The 23,498-nt window shown below is 38.5% G+C and overlaps 1 protein-coding gene across 1 annotated transcript in view; it reads right to left on the reverse strand.

Annotated features, from left to right (window-relative positions):
• The window catches only part of LOC136048909 (bifunctional heparan sulfate N-deacetylase/N-sulfotransferase 3), a 63,723-nt gene that overhangs the window by 29,425 nt on the left and 10,800 nt on the right, over positions 1-23,498 (reverse strand). The window contains exons 2-4 of the mRNA XM_065736829.1: positions 9,630-9,717; positions 6,047-6,201; positions 1,771-1,956 (exon numbers count right to left, since the gene is read on the reverse strand). Of these exons, the coding sequence (XP_065592901.1) occupies positions 1,771-1,956; positions 6,047-6,201; positions 9,630-9,717 (429 nt within the window). The remainder of the gene's footprint in view (positions 1-1,770; positions 1,957-6,046; positions 6,202-9,629; positions 9,718-23,498) is intronic.

Genomic DNA, 23,498 nt, shown 5'->3' on the forward strand with positions numbered 1-23,498 from the left:
TAACAGGAGGACAACATCAGAATTAAGAAAGAAGCTCAGCAACAGTCTTGTGCTAAGGTTTAAGACCCTCAAAAACTGTGGCACTGTATCCAGACGTATAACATGGTACACACACCACTACCTTTCCTGTTCACCGGGTTTCCTACATGATCCAAAAGCAAACTACTCAAGCACATTATCAAGTATATCTGAAAGCTTTTTTGAAACAGTTTGCAGATAATGATGTTATCTGTATCAGAAATAGCTTGTGTCTCAGAGACCCAATGGTATTAGCATAATGCCCTCCACGTTGGTATTCACAGCACTTTTGGCAAATACTGTCAGTAAACTAAACTGTAAATTATGTATTGCAGAAAACTTGTGTGATTTGATCTGTAGTTGAGTCAACTGTGCAGTTTCACAGCCTTCCTTCCCTTTACCTTGTAGGTGTTGGCCCTGCATCCAGACTGACCACTTGGGCCCAAAGCCTAGCTATGGGTTAAGTTACAGTGCAAAGCATAGTTCTCATTTCTGTATGGTAAGAAGCAAAATGAAGTTAACTGCACATAGTTCAATTGGAAGACAAAATATTTATGCATAAAGATTCAGATTCACAGGTGTAATAAACTGGCAAAATTCTTCTGCAGTTAATGGTAGTGTGTAAATTTAAAACCTGCTAAAAATCTAACTCATTTTGTTAAAACATGCAAACTTGACTGTTTTCTTGTATTTAATCAATATTCAAATCAGTATTTAACAGTAGGAACAGAACAGTTAACAGTCTGTTAACTGTTATCAGCAGGGTTCCTGGAGGCCACCTTCTTCAGCAGTAACATCATCAGCAAAAGACTGATTTTAATTAACAAGACACTGTCAAATATCTCGCTACTTATGCAAAACAATATGCGCTTCTTACAATGTGAACTTCCAGGGTGACATGTTTTTTTCCACTTAGAAATAAAGAATTTGTAAAATGCAAGTACAAGATCCTGCATCTGGGTCACAGTAATCTCAAGCACAAATATATGTTGGGCAAAGGCTGCTTGGGAGCAGCCCTGAGAAGAATAATTTGGGAGTATCCAATTGATGAAAGACTCAGTACGAGACAGTAGTGTGCCCTTGCAGCCCAAAAGGCCAACAGTATCTTGGATTGCATCAAGAGAAGCATGACCAAGGTCATGCCATGGTCAAGGAAGGTGATTCTGCCCCTCTACTATCATGAGACCCCACCTGGAGTACTGCATCCAGTTCTGGGACCTCCAGCAAAAGAAGGACATCTAGCCATTGAAGCGGATCCAGAGAAGGGTCATGAAGATGGTCAGAGGGCTGGAGCACCTCCTCTGCGGGGACAGGCTGAGAGAGCTGGGGCTCTTCAGCATGGAAAAGAGAAGATGCCAGTGGGACCTTATAGCAGCCTTCCAGTACCTGGATGGGAGCCTGCAGGAAAGCTGATGAGGGACTTTTTATATGGGCATGTAGTATCGAAATGAGGGGAAATGGCTTTAAACTGGAAGAGTGGAGATTTAGACTAGATATTAGGAAGAAATTATTTACTGTGAGGGTGGTGAGACACTGGAACAGGTTGCCCAGAGAGGCATCCCCTGTGGATGCCTCCATGCTGGAGGTGTTCAGAACCAGGCAGCATGGAGCTTTGAGCAACCTAGTCTAATGGGAAGTGTCCCTCTGCCTATAGCAGGGGACTGGAAACAGATGACCTTAAGGGTCCCTTTCCAACCCAAACCATTGTATAATTATATGAGTGGTGGTGATATGATCAGAAATACAACTCACCATTATATTTTTGTGGATGAACCCTCGTCTATATCTTGCAGGCTTCAGATGCGGGTATTCTTCTGTGCTAGTAACTCTGATATTCCAGACCTTTTTCCAAGCATCATAAAGTTGAACATGTACTGGATATACTCCAGAATGGTGAGGAGCCACTGCATAGCCCATATCTGTTGGAATACCATGTTCCTAAAACACAACAGAAAACTGCTTTCAAAAAACTAAGAAACAGTATTTGTTATTTCACTAATCCTCTGTGAGAGATTGAGAATAGTTCTGAAATACAAATAATGGCGACATTATAATATATTTTGGTATATAAAGGTGATGGAAAGCAGCATGGTGAAGATAAAACACAATTTTGGAACATAAGACTTTAATAAGTATTTTTACAAGTATGGAGGCAAGAGTGATATAAACACATTTTACGTTGATTTCTTTAATCAATGCATTAAACACTTCAGCAATCTTTCAAGTTCATACAGGGAATTTTCTCACAAACTAAGAATTGAGAGAGGAAAATACTGGAACATATGCAACAAAATGTAATTTGGCCCTTATAAAAAGAAAAATGTGATTTCCACTATATGCCCCTACATAATTTCTTAGTTGAATTTCATAAAAGATCATCCTATTTCTCCTCTAGTCTGCTAGAAGCATAAAATCATATTCAAAACCAACCATTTTAGTGTCATTTAAATAAAGAGAAAAAATAGTGATGTGTAAAACTGAAACAGATGTTCTAGAATAACCTCCTTTGTAGTAAATCTTTTATTTTTGCAGACTTCTTTCATTTAACTGACCTTGCTAGTATTACCTTCTCTTGAGATTCAGTGTATTTTCTTTCCTGTTTCTGGTTTCCAATGTACTCTAATGAATTTTGACACTTTTTCTATTTTCTTTCAAACGAATAGCACACAAGCACATATTTCTGCTTATCCATACAATGTTGTTGTATAGCAGTATTTTGAAAAACTGCCCTTGCAAATGAAGCCTTTGCATTGTTTAAAAGGTTTTTTTTTATACTATTTGTACCATCATCTTCACCATATTTTCCAATTACTCTTCATGTGAGAAGATAAGAGGTGGGTGATACTTGGGTCCCTTCCACTGAATAAAACAATTACTAACGAATAAAAAAAACCTCTGAAGTCTTACCTCAAAGAAAAATGGGCTCATGACCTTAGAAAAATAATCTTTCTTCATCTCTTCTGGAAAACTACTACGTGAAAACTAATGTTTTGTATGGTCAGGGGAGCAAAGACAAGAAGAACAGGGTACACATTTTAAAAAGTGGTATGCTGAAAAATATAGGAATTGTCCCAGTTTTTACATAAGGGATTTTATGTGAAAGGAGGTTAGGTAGACATGAAAGAATAGCTTGAGCAGGAAGTGCATTCTGTAGGAAGTGCTCACGATACACTACACAGATGCTGAACAGAACCCAGACAAGACAGCAATGAAAAAAATGCTAAAAGAGATCTTCTTCTGCCTACATCGAAAGGTTCCTGTGCTGCCTAACATACTGAATCTGCACAGCTACATTTGTTTCCACTATCACGTTAACAAATATGCTGTACATAAACCAACTGATGTGTAAGCAACTCATTATATGGAAGAGCACATTACTGTAATAAATGTAATATATAAAAAATGTTGCATGCTTAACTGTTGTCAACTTAACCAGGTACAAACAGACACTCTAATTTAAAATACACAATAGTTTTACACAGAGGCTACAATATTTTCATATCATATCTACTGGATCCTCTGTGTTTCTAGACATATTGTAGAAAGCTATAGTGCTGTGTATAAGTGTTTGACAATGAAATACAGATACCTATACATCCCTTCCTTTCCAAATGCTGTAAGATTTTTCTCCTACTTGTATGTGCCTTGCTTTCCAGAAGAGCGTATCTCTTGAATTTTACTGTAGCTTTCATTGCAGATAGCCTTCTCCTTAGAAGTCCATTAACCTAAATGGTGAATTGTCCTTGAGTGACAAATACTATTAGGTGCATAAAGGGTGAGAAGCACGAGTTTTTGTACCCACAGGTGGGTGCATGTTCATGCACAAATGAAGACACATCTACACATTCTTAATGTTTATTATTTGTGCTAAGTTTAAATAGTCATGATTAGATGTATTAGTCAAGATTAAATGTATCTAAGTAAGATATGATGGCTTTAATAACACAAAAAGCTAATTCACAAACAACAGCATTTGTTTCTGCTCCAGAAGAGCATGAGAAATAGGAAGTGAAATGTTAAACCTTTGTGGGAATAAAGTTATTGTTTTCCCAAAGTATAAAGGCATGTTTAACAGACAGATATGGTTTGATCTCATTGGAGAATCCTGATTTTTTAATGTTTAAAATACAGTTATAATTATTATTTCCCTATGGCCACTAGTGGCACACTAGGAACACAAAATAGGACATAAGATTTTATCATCCTGAGGTTGGCATAGCTTTCAGAATTCTGGTAAGGTCTCAGGACTCCTTTATGAGACCAAGCCACGGCTGCACTGATCGTACCACATCCATGGAGCACATAAACTGGAGTGTAGTATGCATAATGTGCCACGGTAGGAAAGAGTAAAATCTGGTCTTGGTTTTTAGTGCTTGGGAGATAAAAGAGTGCCGACACGATCTGTTACATTGTTTTACACTACTTAATTCTATCACAGATATTTCAATTCCTCTTCCTTTTATCTTAACCTTTTCTACTTCACTTAAGCACAAATAAACATCAGACAGAATAATCTTTACAGAACATGTAAGAAATTGTATTCTCTAATGTCCCATTTAATCTTTCTCATTTAGCTCTAAACAAACATCTGGATTTTAAGGTTTCTTTTTCAAGTTTTACAGTATGAAGAGATAAATATGGAACAACATCTTTTATTCTAATTATGAACCTATAATATTCTAAGTATTAGTATCTCATTGATTTCAGTCTATAATTCCAAAGTTAAATATTTCACGTACACTATGCACATTTAATTTGATAAGGTATTAGCATTTTCAGCCTCTTTCAAATACTGATCTTTGTTATTAATCTCAATGCATTAAGTGAATGAAATAAGTAGCAGGCTACTATACATAGCTTCAGACATGAAAAGAAGTTTAATATAAAGTTTCTCTAAGTATTAACAGTATTGAAAATAGAAAAGAAAATAGGAATTGATGAAATTACCTAAATCAGTTGAATATGACTTTTTCTAGTAACACACTTTAACAGTTACATCACGTAGACTAAGCCCAGGGGATGTCTTGGGTTCCTTTCCATCACACAAAAACTGCAAGATCTAATTTAATTTCAAATGGACCTTTCAAAAGTTTGCAGAATCACAGAAAAAGAAGGAAAAAAAAGTTCAAGAAAAAACACTGAGTGTTTAAATTTTCATAGTCCTATCTTTAACTTAAATGTTTTCCTTAAAGGAAACAGCGAAGTCAATCTGGCCTGTACTCAGCATAGCTAAAACTTGCAGTAGACTTGATCAAATTTTTGGGAGGAAGAAAGCACATAGATTTCTTAAAGCAAAGTTGTCAAACACAAGTCTAATTGTTTGATATATCTATGCCTTTCACCTCCACTCACAGACATCTGAACATCAGCATATTAGTTTTTGCACTGTTATTTCAAAACCATCTCTTCTTCACAGGAACAAAATAATTATCTACCAGCCAAAAAGCAGCCACTGTGTTTTGAGCAGGGAGAATTAAAATTAGGCCATTGGAAGAATAGAATCATTTCAACAAACAAGTTGTGTTTTGGGAGGTATTCTGAAGTAACACTTTATGTTTTTAATTCAACCAATCCAACAGCCTCCCACTGCTATTAGCCCTCAAATCCTATTATCTATGCAAAACACACACCTAAACAGTAAAATTTCCATTGAAGTTTTCCAGCATAAGAGACCACTGAAAACAGCTGAACAGCATTTATAGCAGCAGATCTCAAGCACCGGCATTGTACCATATTCTGCTTTTGTCTTCCAGACATCTGTTAGTTGTTCACACAACCCCATTGATAAAACATACTAAACTGTGTCCAAATTTTAAGTATGCTGTCTTGCTTCTCTTAATGTGCATTAGTCAGGGCATGGTGGAGGTGGTTGATACTCTGTAAACCCAGGTAGCTAGAACGTGGACAGAGCAAGTTCTTATATGTGCTGAGAATTCTCCAACTCCTGCCAGCACTAATTTTTCTAAAGAACAGAAATAATGGTTTCTGAATACTTAAATTAAATATAAAAAGCAAAAATATTACTCACTAAGGCAAATTTTTTGTTGAGGATCATTTGTTCCACCAGTGACGACTCATTGTGGAAGAGATGAGGCTGCATGTGACTCCACATGTGGGGAAACCACCAAAACTCATCAACAGATCTCAACAGCAGGTCATCACCTTCATCTTCCTCCTCAGTGCCTGCAAAAAAAAAAAAAAAAAGAAGAAAAAAAGATTAAAAAAAGAAACAACAATCCGTGAAGTATATATTATGATCTTACAAGTGTTTGAAAATATAAGATGGAAATTTGCAAAACAAAAATTTGACTTTTTTGAAGTACTAAGGATTTTAAATGTTTCCAAGTACACATTCCTTTCCTGAAGTAACCAAAGTAACCATAGCCAGGTCAAAGACTGGGTGATCCATTTTCACAGCATCTTGAACATATACAGTACTGTCCCCAGATTCTTGTGCTGTATCTACAACATTAGAAGCTAAGGGACAGAAATTGAGAAATAGCATACAAGACTGTTCAGGATAAGTGAAAATACTGCAACTCTTTTTTGGTATTCCTTATCCAAATTAAATTTGTTCTACAATTAAATCCCTTTTCCTTTTGTTACCTACAGTATGTGGAAATATTTATTTCCAGCAGCCTTTTCAAAACGTTTTGCATAGCACAACTGTTTTATTTTCCTTCTAATTCTGACCATTCCAATTACAACTTGCTCAGAGGTTCCCAGAAATCTGCATCTTCAAAGGTACCTAAAAAGAGGTTGGAGCTCACTGAGTTATTCCTCAGTCCGCAGATCTGCCTTTTCAGGTGCTCTCCTCATCTGTTCCTAATGATGTGGTGCCCTGGAACAGACCCTGCAACAGTTTCTAATCACTATGCTGATTAATAGGAGTCGCTCAGGCAGCAGTGTGTAGCTGTGTTGCTCTCCTAGACCTCTCATGCTACAACAACACCAGTAAATAAGATGGTGACAGGCCTGATCCTGAGCCAGCTGGCCAATTCGATGCTCATAAATTCCAGTCGGCAAGAGAAGCAGCTACATCCCAGCTACCTGCAAGAGATTGTTCCCATAACTCAAGAGTAATGACCATTGCTTTCAGCAACATGCCCACTATTCAGCTCTAAACAATGTCCTAGCAGGGACTTAGCCTGTGTGTCTGACAGCACTTCAGGGATGGGAAATACAAGGGCCTAATAAGCTGACAGATGAGGATAGATGCTCCCCAACCCCTGAGCCCAGATACTTATTCTAGTTCCACTGCACTTTTATTGATAGTCTAGTCTTGTCAAAGACTGTTGCATTTAAATAATTCCTTAATGGATTGTATTATAAAGACTTCATGAGCCAAACTTTGAAAAACTAAAGCTGAACAGTCTTCACTGTGTGCCTATTTGCTTCTTGTCCACTTGTTCCTACTCCTTCCAAAAAAATCAATGCAACTTTACAAATCTTTTCTTTCTTAGCACTTTGTAATACTATTCTCTCTTCTCTTCCAGTCTTTCAGCCTCTTTTTTTTTTTCATATGTAAGGCCTTACTCTCACTAACCCTATCAGCTTTCTCCTCTTTCCTCCAACAAACCTTGTCTGACATTCCTTCACTGTTGCCAGTTTCTCTTTACCTCAGAAGGAACTAAAATAATGAAGTGAAAATGTAGGCACACATTTATAATGATGTCTCAATATCTGTAGGATCATTAGATTTTATGAATCCTCATGAGCCTAATTGGTGGTGTGTCATGTTCACCTGCTACCAAGGAAAGTAACAGGAATGGTTAAAGGCTATAAAACAGCCAAGTCAGGGAGAAAAAAAAAATCTCTTCAAGAAAAGAAGAAAGCCTCAGCAAGAGATGGGCTGTAACAGAGAAAAGCTTGACTCATTGAGCTTACAGCTGGTAACTGGGTCAGTTTGTACTACAAACGTGCAATATCTTTGCCAAATCTCTCTTAATCAAAACAAGGAAACCCATGTGCATGCTCCCTCCAAAGCATCTGAACTGTCAACTGAGACAAAACAAATGGTCTTCAAAGTACCTTTGCCTGTTGAGTCACTGACAGGTGACAGGCTAGGCAGCCAGGCCTTTTCTGCCAGGCCATTTTAGCCAAGAGAAAGGAAGAGAAAGGGTGGGAATGATGGAGAATGTGATGCATTGAATGTGTGGGAGTTAAGGCATCGTTAGTCTCTCTGAATTGTGCAGGTTACACCTGGAAGACAGAGGTCAAACCTCAACAAGTCTAGCTGATTTCTCTTGAGCCCAAAAGAAATCTGTGGAGAAACAGTGCTTCTGTTCAGCTTTTCAGCTCTAAATAACAGACCTCCTCTTTTCTTAACATGGCAAGAAATTCTGACCAAGTTGCACTACAAGAGGAGTTATGCACTTCCATCTTCTAATCAACATGGACAGCAATTAAGCCTACTTGAGTTCTATGCATCTCCGTTTTTGAATAAAATGTTTTTTTTGTTTGTTTGTTTCCTATGTTACCTTTTCTATTTCCATATTAATATCCTTCAACTATGACGTGACCTTGTACTGCCTTTTAACTCTCTTTTTCAGGCTCTGATGCCCTATTTTCCATGTACGTCTTTTTCTATTTGTCAGCAGAGACCACTTGCTTCTTCTACATCAAATCCTAATTAATACTTTCACTTCTTCGTATACCTACAGTGGTTTAAGTATAAAATTATTTTAATAGATAAAATGTATTGCTATGGTATCTCTGCAGCAGATGTCAAACTATACAAATGGATAAACTTCGGCTGCTCAACAGATTGTTCAGTAAAGTCAACAGAACATTTCATCTGATTGGTGCGATTTATCACAACAACAGGTCAAAAGGAATGGAATTTTAATAAAAGGCAAGTAGGAACTCAATCTATTCCCCACAGGTAACTAGTGCAGGCAACATACGGCACTAGAAGTTTCAGATTCCTCATCTGGAGATGTCTCTGTTCATCTAAAATTACCCCTTAAATTCTCCATGCACAGATGCAGAGAAAAGTCAAATTCACCTTCTACACTACATACTTCTCTCTCTTGACTTCCTGAGACAGGTTCTGTAGCAATTCTCTAAAGCTGAAATATCATGTCCAAACCTTTGAATTGAAATATGAAGAAATATTAAGAGAGTTCATTCCACTCTCAGGACTGATTTCACTGTTATCCAATGAAACACATGTAAGATGTATAAATCCTACTGAAAACTGTCATCCCAGACTGGGCTTACTGGCTTTTAAGTTCTACTGTGGCCAAGCTTATAGGAGGAAAAGGATTGTTCCTTTTATTCAGTCTTTTCTGAACGGATCAGTCTTCTCAAATTTAGAGACTGCAGCATGGCTCTTCTATTTCCAAGTCATTGTTCTCCTCATCAGTCTATTATGCAAAGAATGGGCACAATATATATAGAGAAACAGAGCTGCAGATGTATTTATAGACTTTACCTACATGATTAGTTTTGCAGAGACTACAGCTCAAAGGGTTAATCCAGCATAATAACTTTAGAAGAAAAAAGTTAATTTATCACACAAATTACATCCTGAAGAAATATGGAAGAAAGAACATCATATTACAAAGAACACCACCAAAATGAAAGTCATTTTAGTTTTTCATTCTTACCTGTATGATAAAATTTCCCTGAAAATCCCAGGTTGAAAGTAAAATTTGTAATCTGAGTTCTCAGAAGATTCTGAGTGTCAAGCAAGGCCTAAAAAAACCCAACAAAACAACATATAAATATAACTGTAGAAAACTACAAGTGGTACAGAAATTAAATGTAACCATACAGAGTTACAAAGGCATACATCTTTCCAGTTTTTTCTCTCTATAAAAGTGGCTCTTCATACATTACAATAACATATTTAAATTATTTTTAAAAGATTAAAGATAGCAAGCAAACCACATCATTTCTCTCATAAAGATGGCCATCTTCTGAATGCTGTCTTACTCCCCAGATCATTAGATTAGGAAACAAAGGCACATACTCGAGAAAAACATCACACTTGAGTAATCACAGCCGGAACTAAAATTCAGATCTCTTGTATCCCAGACCACTGCTCTAATTGCCAGAGTGAACAGCATTTATTAGAGTTATGTTTCTCTAGATCAGTTCAAGTACATATACAGCATTTTATTCAATCTCAAAAATTATTGGTAATGAAAAAAAAATCCAGACAGACAGATAGAAACTAAATTAAACCTATTCCACATCAAGGAACTTAATCCTACCCCCAAATTCTGACTCATTTCTCAGACAGATACTGTCTGTCAGAATAAATGTACTTTCACTAAATTAGTACAAACAAAAAAAAGCGTGTAGAAAGAAAGGGGAAAGCTGTTACTCATCAGATACATCTTCAGACCTTGATTTCAATATGCTCTTCTTGATTTGTCACTTCCAAGATTTAAAGATTACTTTAAGGAGTTATCTCCTCAATTTCTTCTACTCTGCTGTTGTTCACTATTTCAGTTTGCCAAGTATAACAAATAAAATCCAGCTCCCCTATATAAAACAAAGAACACACAAAACAACAACAAAAAACCCTCTAGAAAGCAAAAACAGAACTTAAGAATAAACAGCCTAAAACAACACTAGGAGTGCACATTCCTCTGCCTGCTTTCAGGTGAGCACTTGATAGCTGCTTTTTAAAGGGCACTCGAGAGTCTTCAGGATTTGTGAGTGAGCACAGCACAGTAGAGCAGCATGGCCACTACAGCACACACCCAGGAACAGGTACTTGTGCTGACTGCTAAGTAGCAATGCCTTGGAAAGAAAGGGGAATTTATACAGGTCAGAAAACATTTTTCAAACGCAGCATGCATTGTAGTACTTAACTGATTAAAGACAATATCCATGTCAAAATTAAGAACCTCTAAGCGTGGTGTGAAATGGAAAGAGTCTAAAAATCACAAAAACTTCAACTTAATCATATTTTCAAAGGTACAAAGGTTCATGTAGGCATCCCACTTTTGGAATTCAATGGCATTTTGGTACCTAGAAAATAAGACCCATATGGACAATTTCATTAGAATTACAGAATAACTTGGATTGGAAGGGACCTTAGATTGCATGCAGATCCAAACCCATGCCATGGGCAGGGCTGTTACCCACCAGACCAGGCTGCCCAGGGCCCCATCCATTGTGGCCTTGAATACCTCCTCGGATCGGGCATCCACAGCTTCTCTGGGCAGTCAGTGATTCACCACACTAGCAACTTGATAGCAACTTAACTACAATATTTTCTTTTTTAACCAAGAAGCCAAGACAACAAAATGTTAGCACAGAAGTCAAGTCCAGACTTAGATATAGGTTGATTTAGATATAGTTCGATTACAGTTTCTTAAAATACAGCCCAATTCCACAGATGGAGGTGATACCCACCTTGTTGGACAAGCTTCTAAGCACACAAGTTCGTCTTCGGGCTTTCTATAGTGTTCAGCGACATCAGTTCTAATGAAAGTACAACCTTTATCCACAAAGTCTGCCAAGCCTGCTTCCTTGAAGTATACTACCTACAACATTACAATGATAAAATCTAGGAAAAAGTGACATTAACAGAGGCTCTCCTCCCTGCACCCGAATTCACGAGCAGCCCAACACAGCAGGCCCAGATATCATCCCCATCAAGAGATGGCCACACTCCACAGCAGGTGCTCTGCTTCTGCCCCGCTCTCTTTGTAGAGCTGAGCTCTTCTATCTACCCTCGCTGGGATACTGCCAGGAGTGGTAATGCAGCCACTCTCCAGACGTCTTACTATCCTGTTCATCACTGATCAAAGAGCCCCTCACCTCCACAGCAGCAGCATGGGCTGGGGAAGGAACAGGGTGAGGTCACAGAATGAGCCTGAGGCCTCAGCAAGCTGACTGGGCTGTGGCTCTGCCTGGCTCTGGGAAGCAGGTGCCTGAGGGAGCTGGCTGGAAAGCAAGTGGAGAAAATCCTTTTTGTCCCCATCCTGAGGGGCTGCAGAACTGAATCTTGTTGGCATGGCTGACAGAACGTGAGTGCAATCAATTCCTAGTCATGACCAGCACTTGCCTTGCTTTTGTATTTCAGCAGACCAGAGCACTATGAATAAGCATATCCATTATATCTACATCCACCACAAAACTAAATCTCTGAAAGAGCTATAATGTTTCTGCTTCCCATTTCTAGAGGTCTGTTCAGGCCAGGAAGGGCATCATATTACTTTCACAACAGCCTCCCTCTCCCATATCCTCAGTGTCCAGCTCCAGCAGCAAAAGTGAGGGAGGCTCCAAGGAACAGCAGCAGGGTGGCAAAGATCATCTTTCACTAAAAAGGAATTCCTGAAAAATGTCCTGTGAACAACAGCCTTGCTAAAGGAGTGAATAAAATGGAGCACAGAATAGAGATAATTGAAAACCAGCTCAAGACTTTTGAAGTGGAATAAGAAGAGAAATCTCACAGCACCATAACAAGGACTTTTGCGCAGGCTGACAGAGCAAAGATCACTGGGGAGACTTCTTATTCTAATGAAAGGTAGCAAATCTGCAGAAGATATTATTAAAGCCATCCTTGAGCTGCCAAGAACCAATTCAATGAAAATTTTACCTTTTGAGTGAGACATCCAGTTAAAAACCTGGGAGGTAAACGGTACAGCTATATGCTTCTTACGTTAACAGTATGCAACTTTGAGCGCAAGAGATTCTGAGTACAGTTTGATAGCGAGATGACATCAATGGGCTGCAAAGCTCTTTTCCTCTGAATTGAGTTCAACAGGCCCCACTGGAAGAACATAACAGGCGTTTAAAAACCTCCAAAATATCATTCTGAAGGTGTTTGCACACCAGGGAAGTAAGTTTCTCAGCCCAGAAGGTAGGCAGATCTTTGGATTTTCCTGTCCTGCATGACTTTCAAGGAGTTCATGGAAAAGAAATTATATTCACTGTGATAAAAGTTTAGTTACGCAGGCTTCAGGATAAAGCAGAGTCCCAAATGAGCAACTCTGACTTGATAACATGACTATTTCTAAAATTTTAATATCAAATATATTTCCTTAAAGCTATCTACCCCCTCCCAGAAAACTCTGTGGATGACTACCGTGTGCAGCCTCTGGCAAGGTTACATTTAAAAATAAATTCTTTGTGTTGCATTTACTGCCATGGAGAATCAACCTTTGAACTATGAAGCACTGGGAACAATTTCTGAGCTGAAGGCCTTATTCCACACCTTTCTAACAACTTCTCAGCTTCTGAGCCCCAGTCTAATCTCCAGTCAATGAAAAACCAGAAAGGAGAGACTAGAAATGCATGAGGAAGACTGTTCAGGAGTTTGCTGCTGCAGTTCTGGGCATGTTGTAGCCACCTGGCTGACAAGACAGCCATGATTCCAAGCTCTCCAAGAGGGAGTGGGAGCAGGATAGAAAAACTCATGACATTTCCATAATAATAAAATTAGTGCTTAGTTATTTCTTCACTGGGAGTTAACATTACTGTATAACTAGCACTTTCTCACACCAACTACCTGCGGGTTGTGTTTCCTTTAGGCCAGCAGTCACAGTAAGAAAGCCCTGCTTCCACTCCTCACTGATCTTCTGTACAAACTACACAAACTTCTAAAAGAGATTTGACTTCATTTTCTACTTCAAAAGAGATCCCGTTGTTTTTTTTGGACACACTATTTTCATTAAAATCAACAGGAGATATCCTACTATAATCTAGCACTGCTATTTTAAAATGTATCAGCTGATACCACCTGCGTATCTGCTCACCTGCTCTACCTGCAGAGGGAGGGCACAGTCCTACAGTGTCTTTTGTACAGACAAGCTGAGATAGCATTTGAGTTGTCATGCCTATGATTATTTTCTTGGTAACTTGACATTTTACTAATCTTTCAGGTTCTAAAAACAAAATGTTAAAACTCAGGAAAAATATACAGTAGCAGATGGCAGGCACTGTTACTGTGAGTTTTTATCAGAGACAGAAAGAAGTAAGGGGGAGGAAGAGCCTGAAATTTTATTTGTAATGCTACTCTATACACTGAAGGTAAGCTGGTGATATTTTCTCTATTTTATGATTGTTTTATGAAAAGTCTCTCTAGATATGAGATGTTATATGAATATGCTGGTACCAAAGATTGTGTTTTAAAAACCATTCAGTAAAATCTTCCTATGTTTATAAATAATTACTTACTCCATTTGTTCTTCTTCTACTGGCACTATAAGGAAAATAAATTGCTGGCTGTGCAATCACTATTATGTACACAGCTAAAAGGGAGTATTTAATTTAAACCTTTTCCTAGCTCACATATTTGGTTTACGAAATTTATTTTGCCAAAAATCAAATGTGATAATTCAATACAGAATTCTCATCTGAGAAATCCCTTCATTCACCAGTAGACCAAAACAGTCTCAGGAAGAGGCCCTGTCACAATCCAAGGAATAGATTAAAGTTGTCCCGAGAGGAAGACATAGTTCTTCCAGTTCTTACATGTGATGCAATTATAGTATAATAAAAGGAATATAAGGAATCACATTATGTTGTAAATTAAGTCAGATTCTCAGCAATTTCACTTCCGATGAAACCTCTAAGCAAACATGTTATTGTAATTGTCAATGTTATACTATCAACTGATACCAATAACAAACGTAGTTAACTGAAAATTTAAGAGAAAATACACTCTAAGATCACAAATGCAACAATAGGAGCCAAGATAACTGTTTCCAAATGAACACAAAGAAGTATAAAAATTCTTGCCTTTGTATAGATGGCCTCCTTTCATTACAAACAGAATGTTTAGCTCTTTTATCACTTTTCATTCAGAAATTTCAACTTCATTTACAGAGGAAACAGCTTTATTTCATTTTTCTCACTTTGCAGACAGGACAAACAGAGGCACAGAGAGATGACAATGGTTTGTCAAAAGCTTTAAAGCTTTTGCTCAAGTAAATCAGCAGTAAAGCCAAGGACAAAACTCCTATTGCCAGAACTTCCTTCTCATCTCTGTAGTCGGGAAACCATTCTTCCTCCTGTTCCCAAATGCCTCTTCACATGAGTTCCCATTACAGCCTGTTACGGAGATGTCAGAAGTGTCAACTTGTCTTCAGTAAACAGACAGTAGTAATTTCTTCAACATCAACATTCTTCTACTCCAAACATCTCAGCTTATCAAATACATAAAACAAGAATGCTTTAATCTTGTTTCATGAAGAAGGAACTCTTGTGTGCTTCTGTAGTCATATCAACATACTTATGACTTTTTGCTACTCAAAAGCTGCTAAAGAATTCAGACACTTGAATAGCAAAACAGTTCATAACTGTTAATGGTTCTGCACAGATTTTAACTAAATTAGCAAGAAGGTAGACATAGTCTCACAACGCTGCAGCACTAAGATACTAAACTTCAATTCAGAACATGCTTCCACATCAGTTACAAAAGGAAGAAAGACTGGCTTGGAAAATTACAATGATGAGCTCTCTCTTCCCTCTTTTTTTCAGAAAACAAATCTCTTTTCAGAAACATTTACTTTGCTGTTTCACATAGTATCAAAAGAGTAATTGAATTACAAATTACTTCGCTTCTTATGTCATACTGTCTCTTTATTAAAGGCAAGGACCTTCTGAAAATGTAAAACAAACTGGTATGAAGTGTAATACGAAAGCACACAAGTTAAGTATATGAAGCACCTTTATGGGTGCTTGGATGCAGAAGTAGCTTTAACTTCTTTTAAAGCACTGTACTTCAGCAATTCAACAATCACTACTTGAAATCTCCCATCTGTATTTTGAGGCTTGCCTTATCATGTTTTGCATCCCAGTTCCTAGGCACTGAGGTGCTAGCAAGGTGTCCAGAGTCGAAGATGAGACACGGCCCAGCCTAGCACAGACCAGAGACAAACTGCTTCTGGTTTGATTCGCTTTGGCACTGATGAGATTTATGGAAGAAAAGGAAGAAGGAGGGACATGCTGCCTAAGGAAGGGAGAGAGCAGTGAGGGAGCAGCAGGGACTCAAGAGAAACGTTGCAGCAGTGTGATAAGAAGCTGAAAGTGAGCCCCAGTGATAGAGTGACAGCAAGCACTGAGGAGCTATGGCAGAGAAGGCAGCAATGAGAATCTGGGGTGCTTGGAGGCAGTGGAAGACAGCACAGCAAGGAGAGACATAAGGCAGTGTCAAGAAGGGTCCATCCCACATGGCTGAGAATCATTATTTTATTAGACAGCCTATTTTACTTCTGAGGAAAAACATTTCCCTCAAGATAAATTATGTATTTTGGAACATCATTAAAATTCAGTGTCTATTCTTTCTGGATTTCCAAGATTATCATTCTGACACCCATTACCATAAACATTTAATCTATGCAGGAGAAAGAATAATTGCTTTGGGTATACTGGGTTTATCTCAAAAATATTTTGAATACCCTTCAGACAAAAGGAGAAGAATGATTACATTTTCTCTGTGCATTCTATTAACTGAGCTGGTGCTATAGAGAGGGCAAGAGTGGAAAACAAACAAACAAAAAAAAAACCTTCAGCCTTTCCAGTAAAATGTTCAGCTGCCACAGACCATAAATTATACGCAGACCTTAAACTGTGTGTGAAGAGGATACTGCTCTACAGTTTGGCAGATGCAAGACATCCAACAGGACACAATCCAGCAGAGGTATAAAGACTGCTGAAACAGAGCTGGAAAAGCTAAGCTGATAATAATTACGTTGAAGTTCATAACATAGATCACATGCGAGCTCAAAACAACCATGCCTGTTATTTTGTACAAAATACTAAAAATTAGGGAAATAATGTTTATTAAGATACAGCGACAAAGAAAGAATATTATTTGGATTAGAAAGAGGTTTTAAAAAGTCTACCAGATCCCTTAAGAATAGGACAATTCAATTAACAATTTGAAAGTACCATACACCAGCAAGATGCTCATTCACAGAGGACCATGGCAGAATTTAAAACTAAAAACACAAGCAAAAATTCCGTGGAGAAAAATTTAAGTACCTGGTGTCAATTATTTAAAAAATAGTATGGTTTACTCACAGCTAGCTCGTAACTGCAGCATTGTGTTTTTAAATTACCTAACAGGAACACCTTAGAGTCCAGGTGTTTAACGTGCAGGACAGGCAAAGCTGTCACTGATGGGTTAGTTGGGACAGTGTGCTCCAATCATCCACCTGAGAGGCTTAACAGATTTTCTATAGTGTTAAGGACCATACTCAACAAGTAAGGAATTTGGTGCAAATCTTTCCAATAAATTCAATAAGCATGGCTAACACAGCAACCCAGATGCTCTTCAAAAGCATTAATAAGATGAGATAGAAGTCTGAAGCCTGAAGATTTTTCAGTATCCAGTATGAGATACTGAACTTGATTTCCAAAGAATTCAGGAGACGCCTACAGTTTATATGCACAGGTGCTGTATCTGTGAAACATGCAATCCTGATTATCAGAGATAGGGATCTACATTTGGCAGAGGGAGGTGACTGTTCTCTACTTAGCTCTTGTGAGTCCTCATATGGAGTACCATATGCAGGCCTGGGGGCCCCAGCACAGGAAGGACGTGGGGCTCTGGGAGCGGGTCCAGAGGAGGGCCACTAAGATAATCAGAGGACTGGAGCACCTCTCCTATGAGGAAAGGTTGAAGGAACTGGGCTTGTTCAGCTTAGAGAAGAGAAGGCTCCAGGGAGACCTCATTGCAGCCTTCCAGTACTTGAAGGGAGCATATAAACAGGAGAGGGAAACACCTGTTTACGAGGGTGAATAGTGATAGGACAAAGGGGAATGGTTTCAAACTGAGACAGGGGAGGTTCAGGTTAGAGATTAGGAGGAAGTTTTTCACACAGAGGTGGTGACACACTGGAAAAGGTTGCCCCCAGAGAGGTCATGAATGCCCCATTCCCTGGAGGCATTCAAGACAAGGCTGGATGTGGCGCTGGGCAGCCTGCTCTAGTGGTTGGCAGCACTGCACATGGCAGGGGGGTTGAAACTAGATGATCATTATGGTCCCTTTCAACCCAGGCCCATTCCATGATTCTATGATTCTACATTTGATGTCCTCTAAAGAACACCAATAAAAACCCAAACAAGTAGCCACTTTTGATGCAAGCCATTTGAGACAACATTTTCCAAAGTTTTCCATAAGAACAACAGTTTTAATGTTGCTGGGTCTTCCTTGGATACTTTTTGTATCATGTAAATAACAACTTTGATGATAGCCCAATTACACATTTTCAAGTAATTAGGCTCTTTCATCCAGATGTATCATTTGTATAATCAAGAGACTTACAAAATACTTTTGACTAAGTTCTATCACCAGCTTCTCATTTCTTGAAGGTTGAATTAGCAGCTAATGAGAATAAGCTAATTATGGGAAGGTAAATCGAAGGTTTTAAATACTTGGCGCCAATAGTATTTAATAAAGTAATGTAATTATCATGCTGTTTTCAGGATTCTACATGAAATTCTGCAATTAGTAGCTCTTAATTAAACTGTACTTTGAGAAAAGAGGTGACTATCACTAAACAGCTAAATGATCTCATTATCCTACAGTTAACTGAAATAAAACCCTGCATTTCTTTTAATTAAAGGTCAAAAAACCTAAGCCAATTGAAGTAGAACTAATAAACACCCTGCTAGTGCATATGATATTTTTCCTGGATTTTGGTCAGACAAGATTCAATGGAAAACCTACCTGTTCTTTTATTTGCTGCTCATGAAACAGTGTGTGCAAAAAGGTAAATCCTCAGTATAACTCAAACAGAATAAAGCAACTCTAACCCACATTTAAAATCTCTTATTCATCCAGTTAAAACTCTTGTGATCTGATGATTTTTGATGAACCAGTCAGTACAGCTGGAAAACAAAGTCTGCTACCTACAGCAACCACTTAGGCAGCTGTGCCATAAAGCTGCTCACGCTGCTCAGCTGCCTCAGGTCTGAGCATGACCCGCCATCTCTTAGGGCAGCAGAGTAGACCAGCTCCTATTCCAGTTCACTTCTTGGCAAACAGTGTTGTCTATTTTGCACAATATTTTGTCAACAAAGTTAGAACATTGTGACTATCCAATCTAAAGGTGCATTTTTAGTCACCAAGCTTATCAGTACAGGTTAGGGGGCAACCTGCTGGAGATGTGCTCTGCAGAGAAGGACCTGGGGGTCCTGATGGACAACAGGTTGGCCATGAGCCAGCAGTGTGCCACTGTGGTCAAGAAGGCCAACGGTATCCTGGGGTGAATTAAAAAGAGTGGCCAGCAGGTCAAGAGAGGTGATCCTCCCCCTCAACTCTGCCCTGATGAGGACACCTTTGGATACTGTGATTCTCAGAAAGAACACAGATATTACTCAAACTCCTAATACTGTATTGATTGTCAACATCATGCTTGTCTCTCAATTTTATGCTTCCTCACATGCCAGATCCAGCGTTAGCCTTCACTGCAGCCATTGGGCACTGCAGTCAGCTCCTGGCTGGAAGAGGAAGGCTGCTTCCCAACCAGGGCTGTGCTCCACAGCATGGACTGGCCATCAGCTTCCACGTGGCAAAGTGTGTGCACTCCTATTTATCACACACTGCTTGGTTCAGCTGCTAAAGGCCCTTGTACCCCGACACGTGGCTCTGTACAGACGCTGATTGTGAAAATATCCTGAAGATTCAACACAGGAAGAACTCTTAGGCTTAATCTATCAGCAGAAGGGACTGCAGTGGCCTCTCAAAGCAGCAGCCGTCATACACCTACCCCATTCGCACGCATCTGTCAGCAGCTGTATCCAAAGAGACAATATTTTAGAGCTGCAAATTAGATTTTAGGTCCACTTTTTCACTCACTGCTGGCACGAGTAATTTGTGCCATAAAACTTGTTTTCTTAAGAAATTTGTCCCCAGAGTCTACTCTTACCTTACAGTAGTCTGCATTCCATAATGCCATCTGGGACTTACCTCCCCTTTGAGTTCCCAAAGCCCTGCCTTCATTTTCCACCCTGCCCCACACATCCTATCTAGACAAATGAAAGACAGTCTGTACCATCACTAGCTTCCAGACATAGACTGACATGCCAGGGGCAGGTCAAAGCAGAGCTCGCTGGAACCTCTATTTTAGAGCATGCGTTAATCTGCGTATGTCTTATTTCACTGATTTCCTGGCACCTAGGAAGAATCCAGCCATCTTTGAGAACTGTCCCTGTCTGTCAAGTTGGACTGAAACTGGCCACAGGTTCAAAATTGGTTAGCTTGATGGATTGATACAGGCAAACAGAACCGTTATAAAATGCATGATTTTTTTCTAGAAAGGAAAGTTAAAATATGATGCCACTGTTGTGTATATCAAACACCAACCTTCTGTGAATATGGCCTTGTGTACAAGCTTCAGTCTGATTTATTTTGTCAGTATTAGCATTCTCTGGACTTCCAGTGCTGGACCTTGGATAAACATGAACTGAGCTGTCCCCTAAGTTGAAAACCTTGGGCTTCTTCAGTAGAATTTTAAATAAACAAGCTTTTGAATTTTCTACCATATTTTACTGACAACCATAGCTCAACATTGTGTGGTATTTATGTTTTTAGAGCATACAAAATGCAAAACATTTTAAATTCTACAAGATTTCTCCAGTAAAATGAGTGATTACTAACAGTAGCTACAACTACAAAATAAATTTCTTATGCGTTCACAGTAAACTCAGATTGTGGTCTAAGGAAGAACAAGCTGAAGTTTAGGTAGCTTGAAAAATAATACTGGACATTGCATGCTGTTACCAGACAAAAAGAGAGGTTTGGTGTTCCTCATATTATACTCTTCTTTTTCCCCTTTAAGGGTTTTACACAAGCACAATAATATTGGTGTTAATACTTAGTTCAACATCTTAAAGAACAAATAAAATAAAGCACAAATAAATGAAGACTTGCTCTCTCTTCATTCAGATGACAGCCTGTTGCTTGCCCTGCTCAGAAAAGTGTAGGAGAGCTACCACATCACTGTCATGCAGAATAAATGAACCATACCATGGGCTAGGCAGCAAACAGATATTACAGACTACTCAAAAATAAGTTCCTCGTTCCTTCCCCAGTGGCACCAAACAGATGTCCAAGCTCCTCTTACTGTCACACCTATGTAAAAATACTTATCTGCTCACCTGCCTGTCTCCCTCCCTTGTCTTGGATGAGTTGATGCTGACTTTTCTATTATGCCCTATCTTCGTTGCCATTAAATCTTTAATCAAAAAGAGTTTTATGTTCTCTTCCTGTTTCAAAGCCTCATGACAGAAACAGCTGGGAATTCAGCCTTCATCCTGCTCACCATCTAAGCATCACTAACAAGTTCCCGCTTCCTTTTATTAGTAGTTTCCAAGTTGCTGAGTGAACTTCCTCTGTTACATCAGCACTGACATCAAATGATCGACATAAAATGAAAAAGCAGGCAAGGAAGGCACAAAAAAAGCTGACACAAAAGACAGGGCTTGAGAAGAATTACGAATATATGTTGTCAACACAGAAAAGACATAATATAACTTAAAATAGGTTAATCAAAATTCAGATAGCTTCACTGACTCCTACATAGCACCTGGTCTAGGAGAAATACCTCAGCAGAGAAAAATAAATTAAAAAAATGAAGATTGTGTGAAACATGGGACACTAGTAAGAGAAACACAGGAAGATTGTTTAGTTTGAATAGTTAATACATGTCTTCTGGTTTTGCATAGCTGTTCTCATTTCTAAAATGCAAGATTATAAAAACTAGATCTAGGTAGCTAAATATCCCAACTGACTAAATTCTGCACCTAGGGACTCAAACTGACATACAGGGATACAAACTGAGCTCTGCATTTCATCACACTGTAAGGGATTGAGAGTATGTTTTAGTACAAATTCCCCACCAGTATTATATTGCTTCCATATTTCATGCTCTCTCACTGAATTTAGTTTTTAAAGACTTACATAATCCTTCTACTTCCTTTTGGATACTACCCTCTATTCAACTACACGGAACACATGCTATTATAAGGAATTTTTACAGGCTGTTCAGCCAAATATCTCAGTGCCTTACATCAAGTGATTCTTATCCGCCTTCTTTGCTTACAGTCTGCAAACATCTGCAACCTATTGCTTTCTGCTTTTGTCACCATTACTTGCCAAGTTCTTTAGCCTTTACTTTTTCAGACCTAGCTCAGAAATTTCCTGACTGTTTTGGTGTCTCTGCCTAAGCAGTCTGTAGATGTTTCTAATTAAGTGGTGCAGAACTGAACACAGCATTCTAGAAACCTCTTAGGTCAGAAAGATTAAGTACTTCCCTATCATAAAATAGGACCTTCTTAAAAGCTTAAATTTCACTCCATATCACACTGCAAATTCAGGTGTAATTTACTATTCACCATGGTTTTAGAACATATTCAGGAGTACCATTTTAAAAATTACTATTAAGTTTAAGGAAGGCATTGAGAAAGGATCACGCATAAGAGAATGTCTCACACTGAAAAATCAAACAAAAAAAACCCTGCCAAACTAAAACAAAAAATCCCAACCCCTTTAAAAAATAAGTTTTTTTTCAGACTCATTTCAGTTCCTCTAGAGTAACATCAAAGGCAACCTTCAGTCACCTTTGTTCCAGGTGAGCTTTAAAACAGGAGCAGAGACACTTGAGTTACTTCAGGAGTGCTAAAACTGAAAGCAGAAATGAATGGAAGCTTGATGTAGAGAACCATGGCTAATTAGCTTCACAAAACCACAACCAGCGTTTTTAAGACCTAACCTGGTATGCCTGCAGACACTGCCTTTGCTGCATAAATTTACTGCAAGAGATTCCTGGTTTGTACAGCCTTTGACCTTGTATTTTTCACCTCAATTTGTTTTGACACATATAGTGTAGATTCGTGAAATAGAATGATACTTATTTATTCTCACTATAAAAGTACGTTCTAAGGAGTAATACTAAATTATACCAAAGGCTGTAATGCATGAGAAGAAATCTCCTATTTTATTTTTTTAATTAAGTAGATCATAAGGATTTTATGCTTTGTCAAGCATTAATTTTATAGAGGAAATATCACTTTTATCTTGTGTTATCTTAAATGTAAAAAGCCCAGTCACGCTGAACTCTGCACAGAAAAGGGAGACTAGAATTGTACGGAAATATTAAACTGTTATTCCATAAAGGATTACAAACATACAGTCAACCTACTGAATTCCTTTCACTCTGTTTTGTAAGCATCACCATGCAAAATAAGTCATGCTGTGGCACTGACACCTTCCAGACTGAATGGGTGAGAAGGATGGACACTTTCCACGCAGTTGCTCCTGTAAAAGCAGCTATTGAAAGTGTCTCAATTTTCTCTCTCATTTTTCTCTTTTTGCCATATTGTACCTCCTAGATATGACTGAAAATCTGTGAAGATGTTAGGGCCAATCTTGATACTGTTTTACAGTTAATTGCTTTGATTTCTATAACTGTCTGCACCGCATTTCAATCTGTTGCCTGTGAAAATTTTATTCCATTCCATTAACAGAAGAAATTGGACAGCAAGCTTGTCATTTGAAAAAGCCC

Source organism: Cyrtonyx montezumae, unplaced genomic scaffold, assembly GCF_038088225.1.
Source record: "Cyrtonyx montezumae isolate F1298 unplaced genomic scaffold, pur_monq_1.0 scaffold_2, whole genome shotgun sequence".
Taxonomy (NCBI): Eukaryota; Metazoa; Chordata; class Aves; order Galliformes; family Odontophoridae; genus Cyrtonyx; species Cyrtonyx montezumae.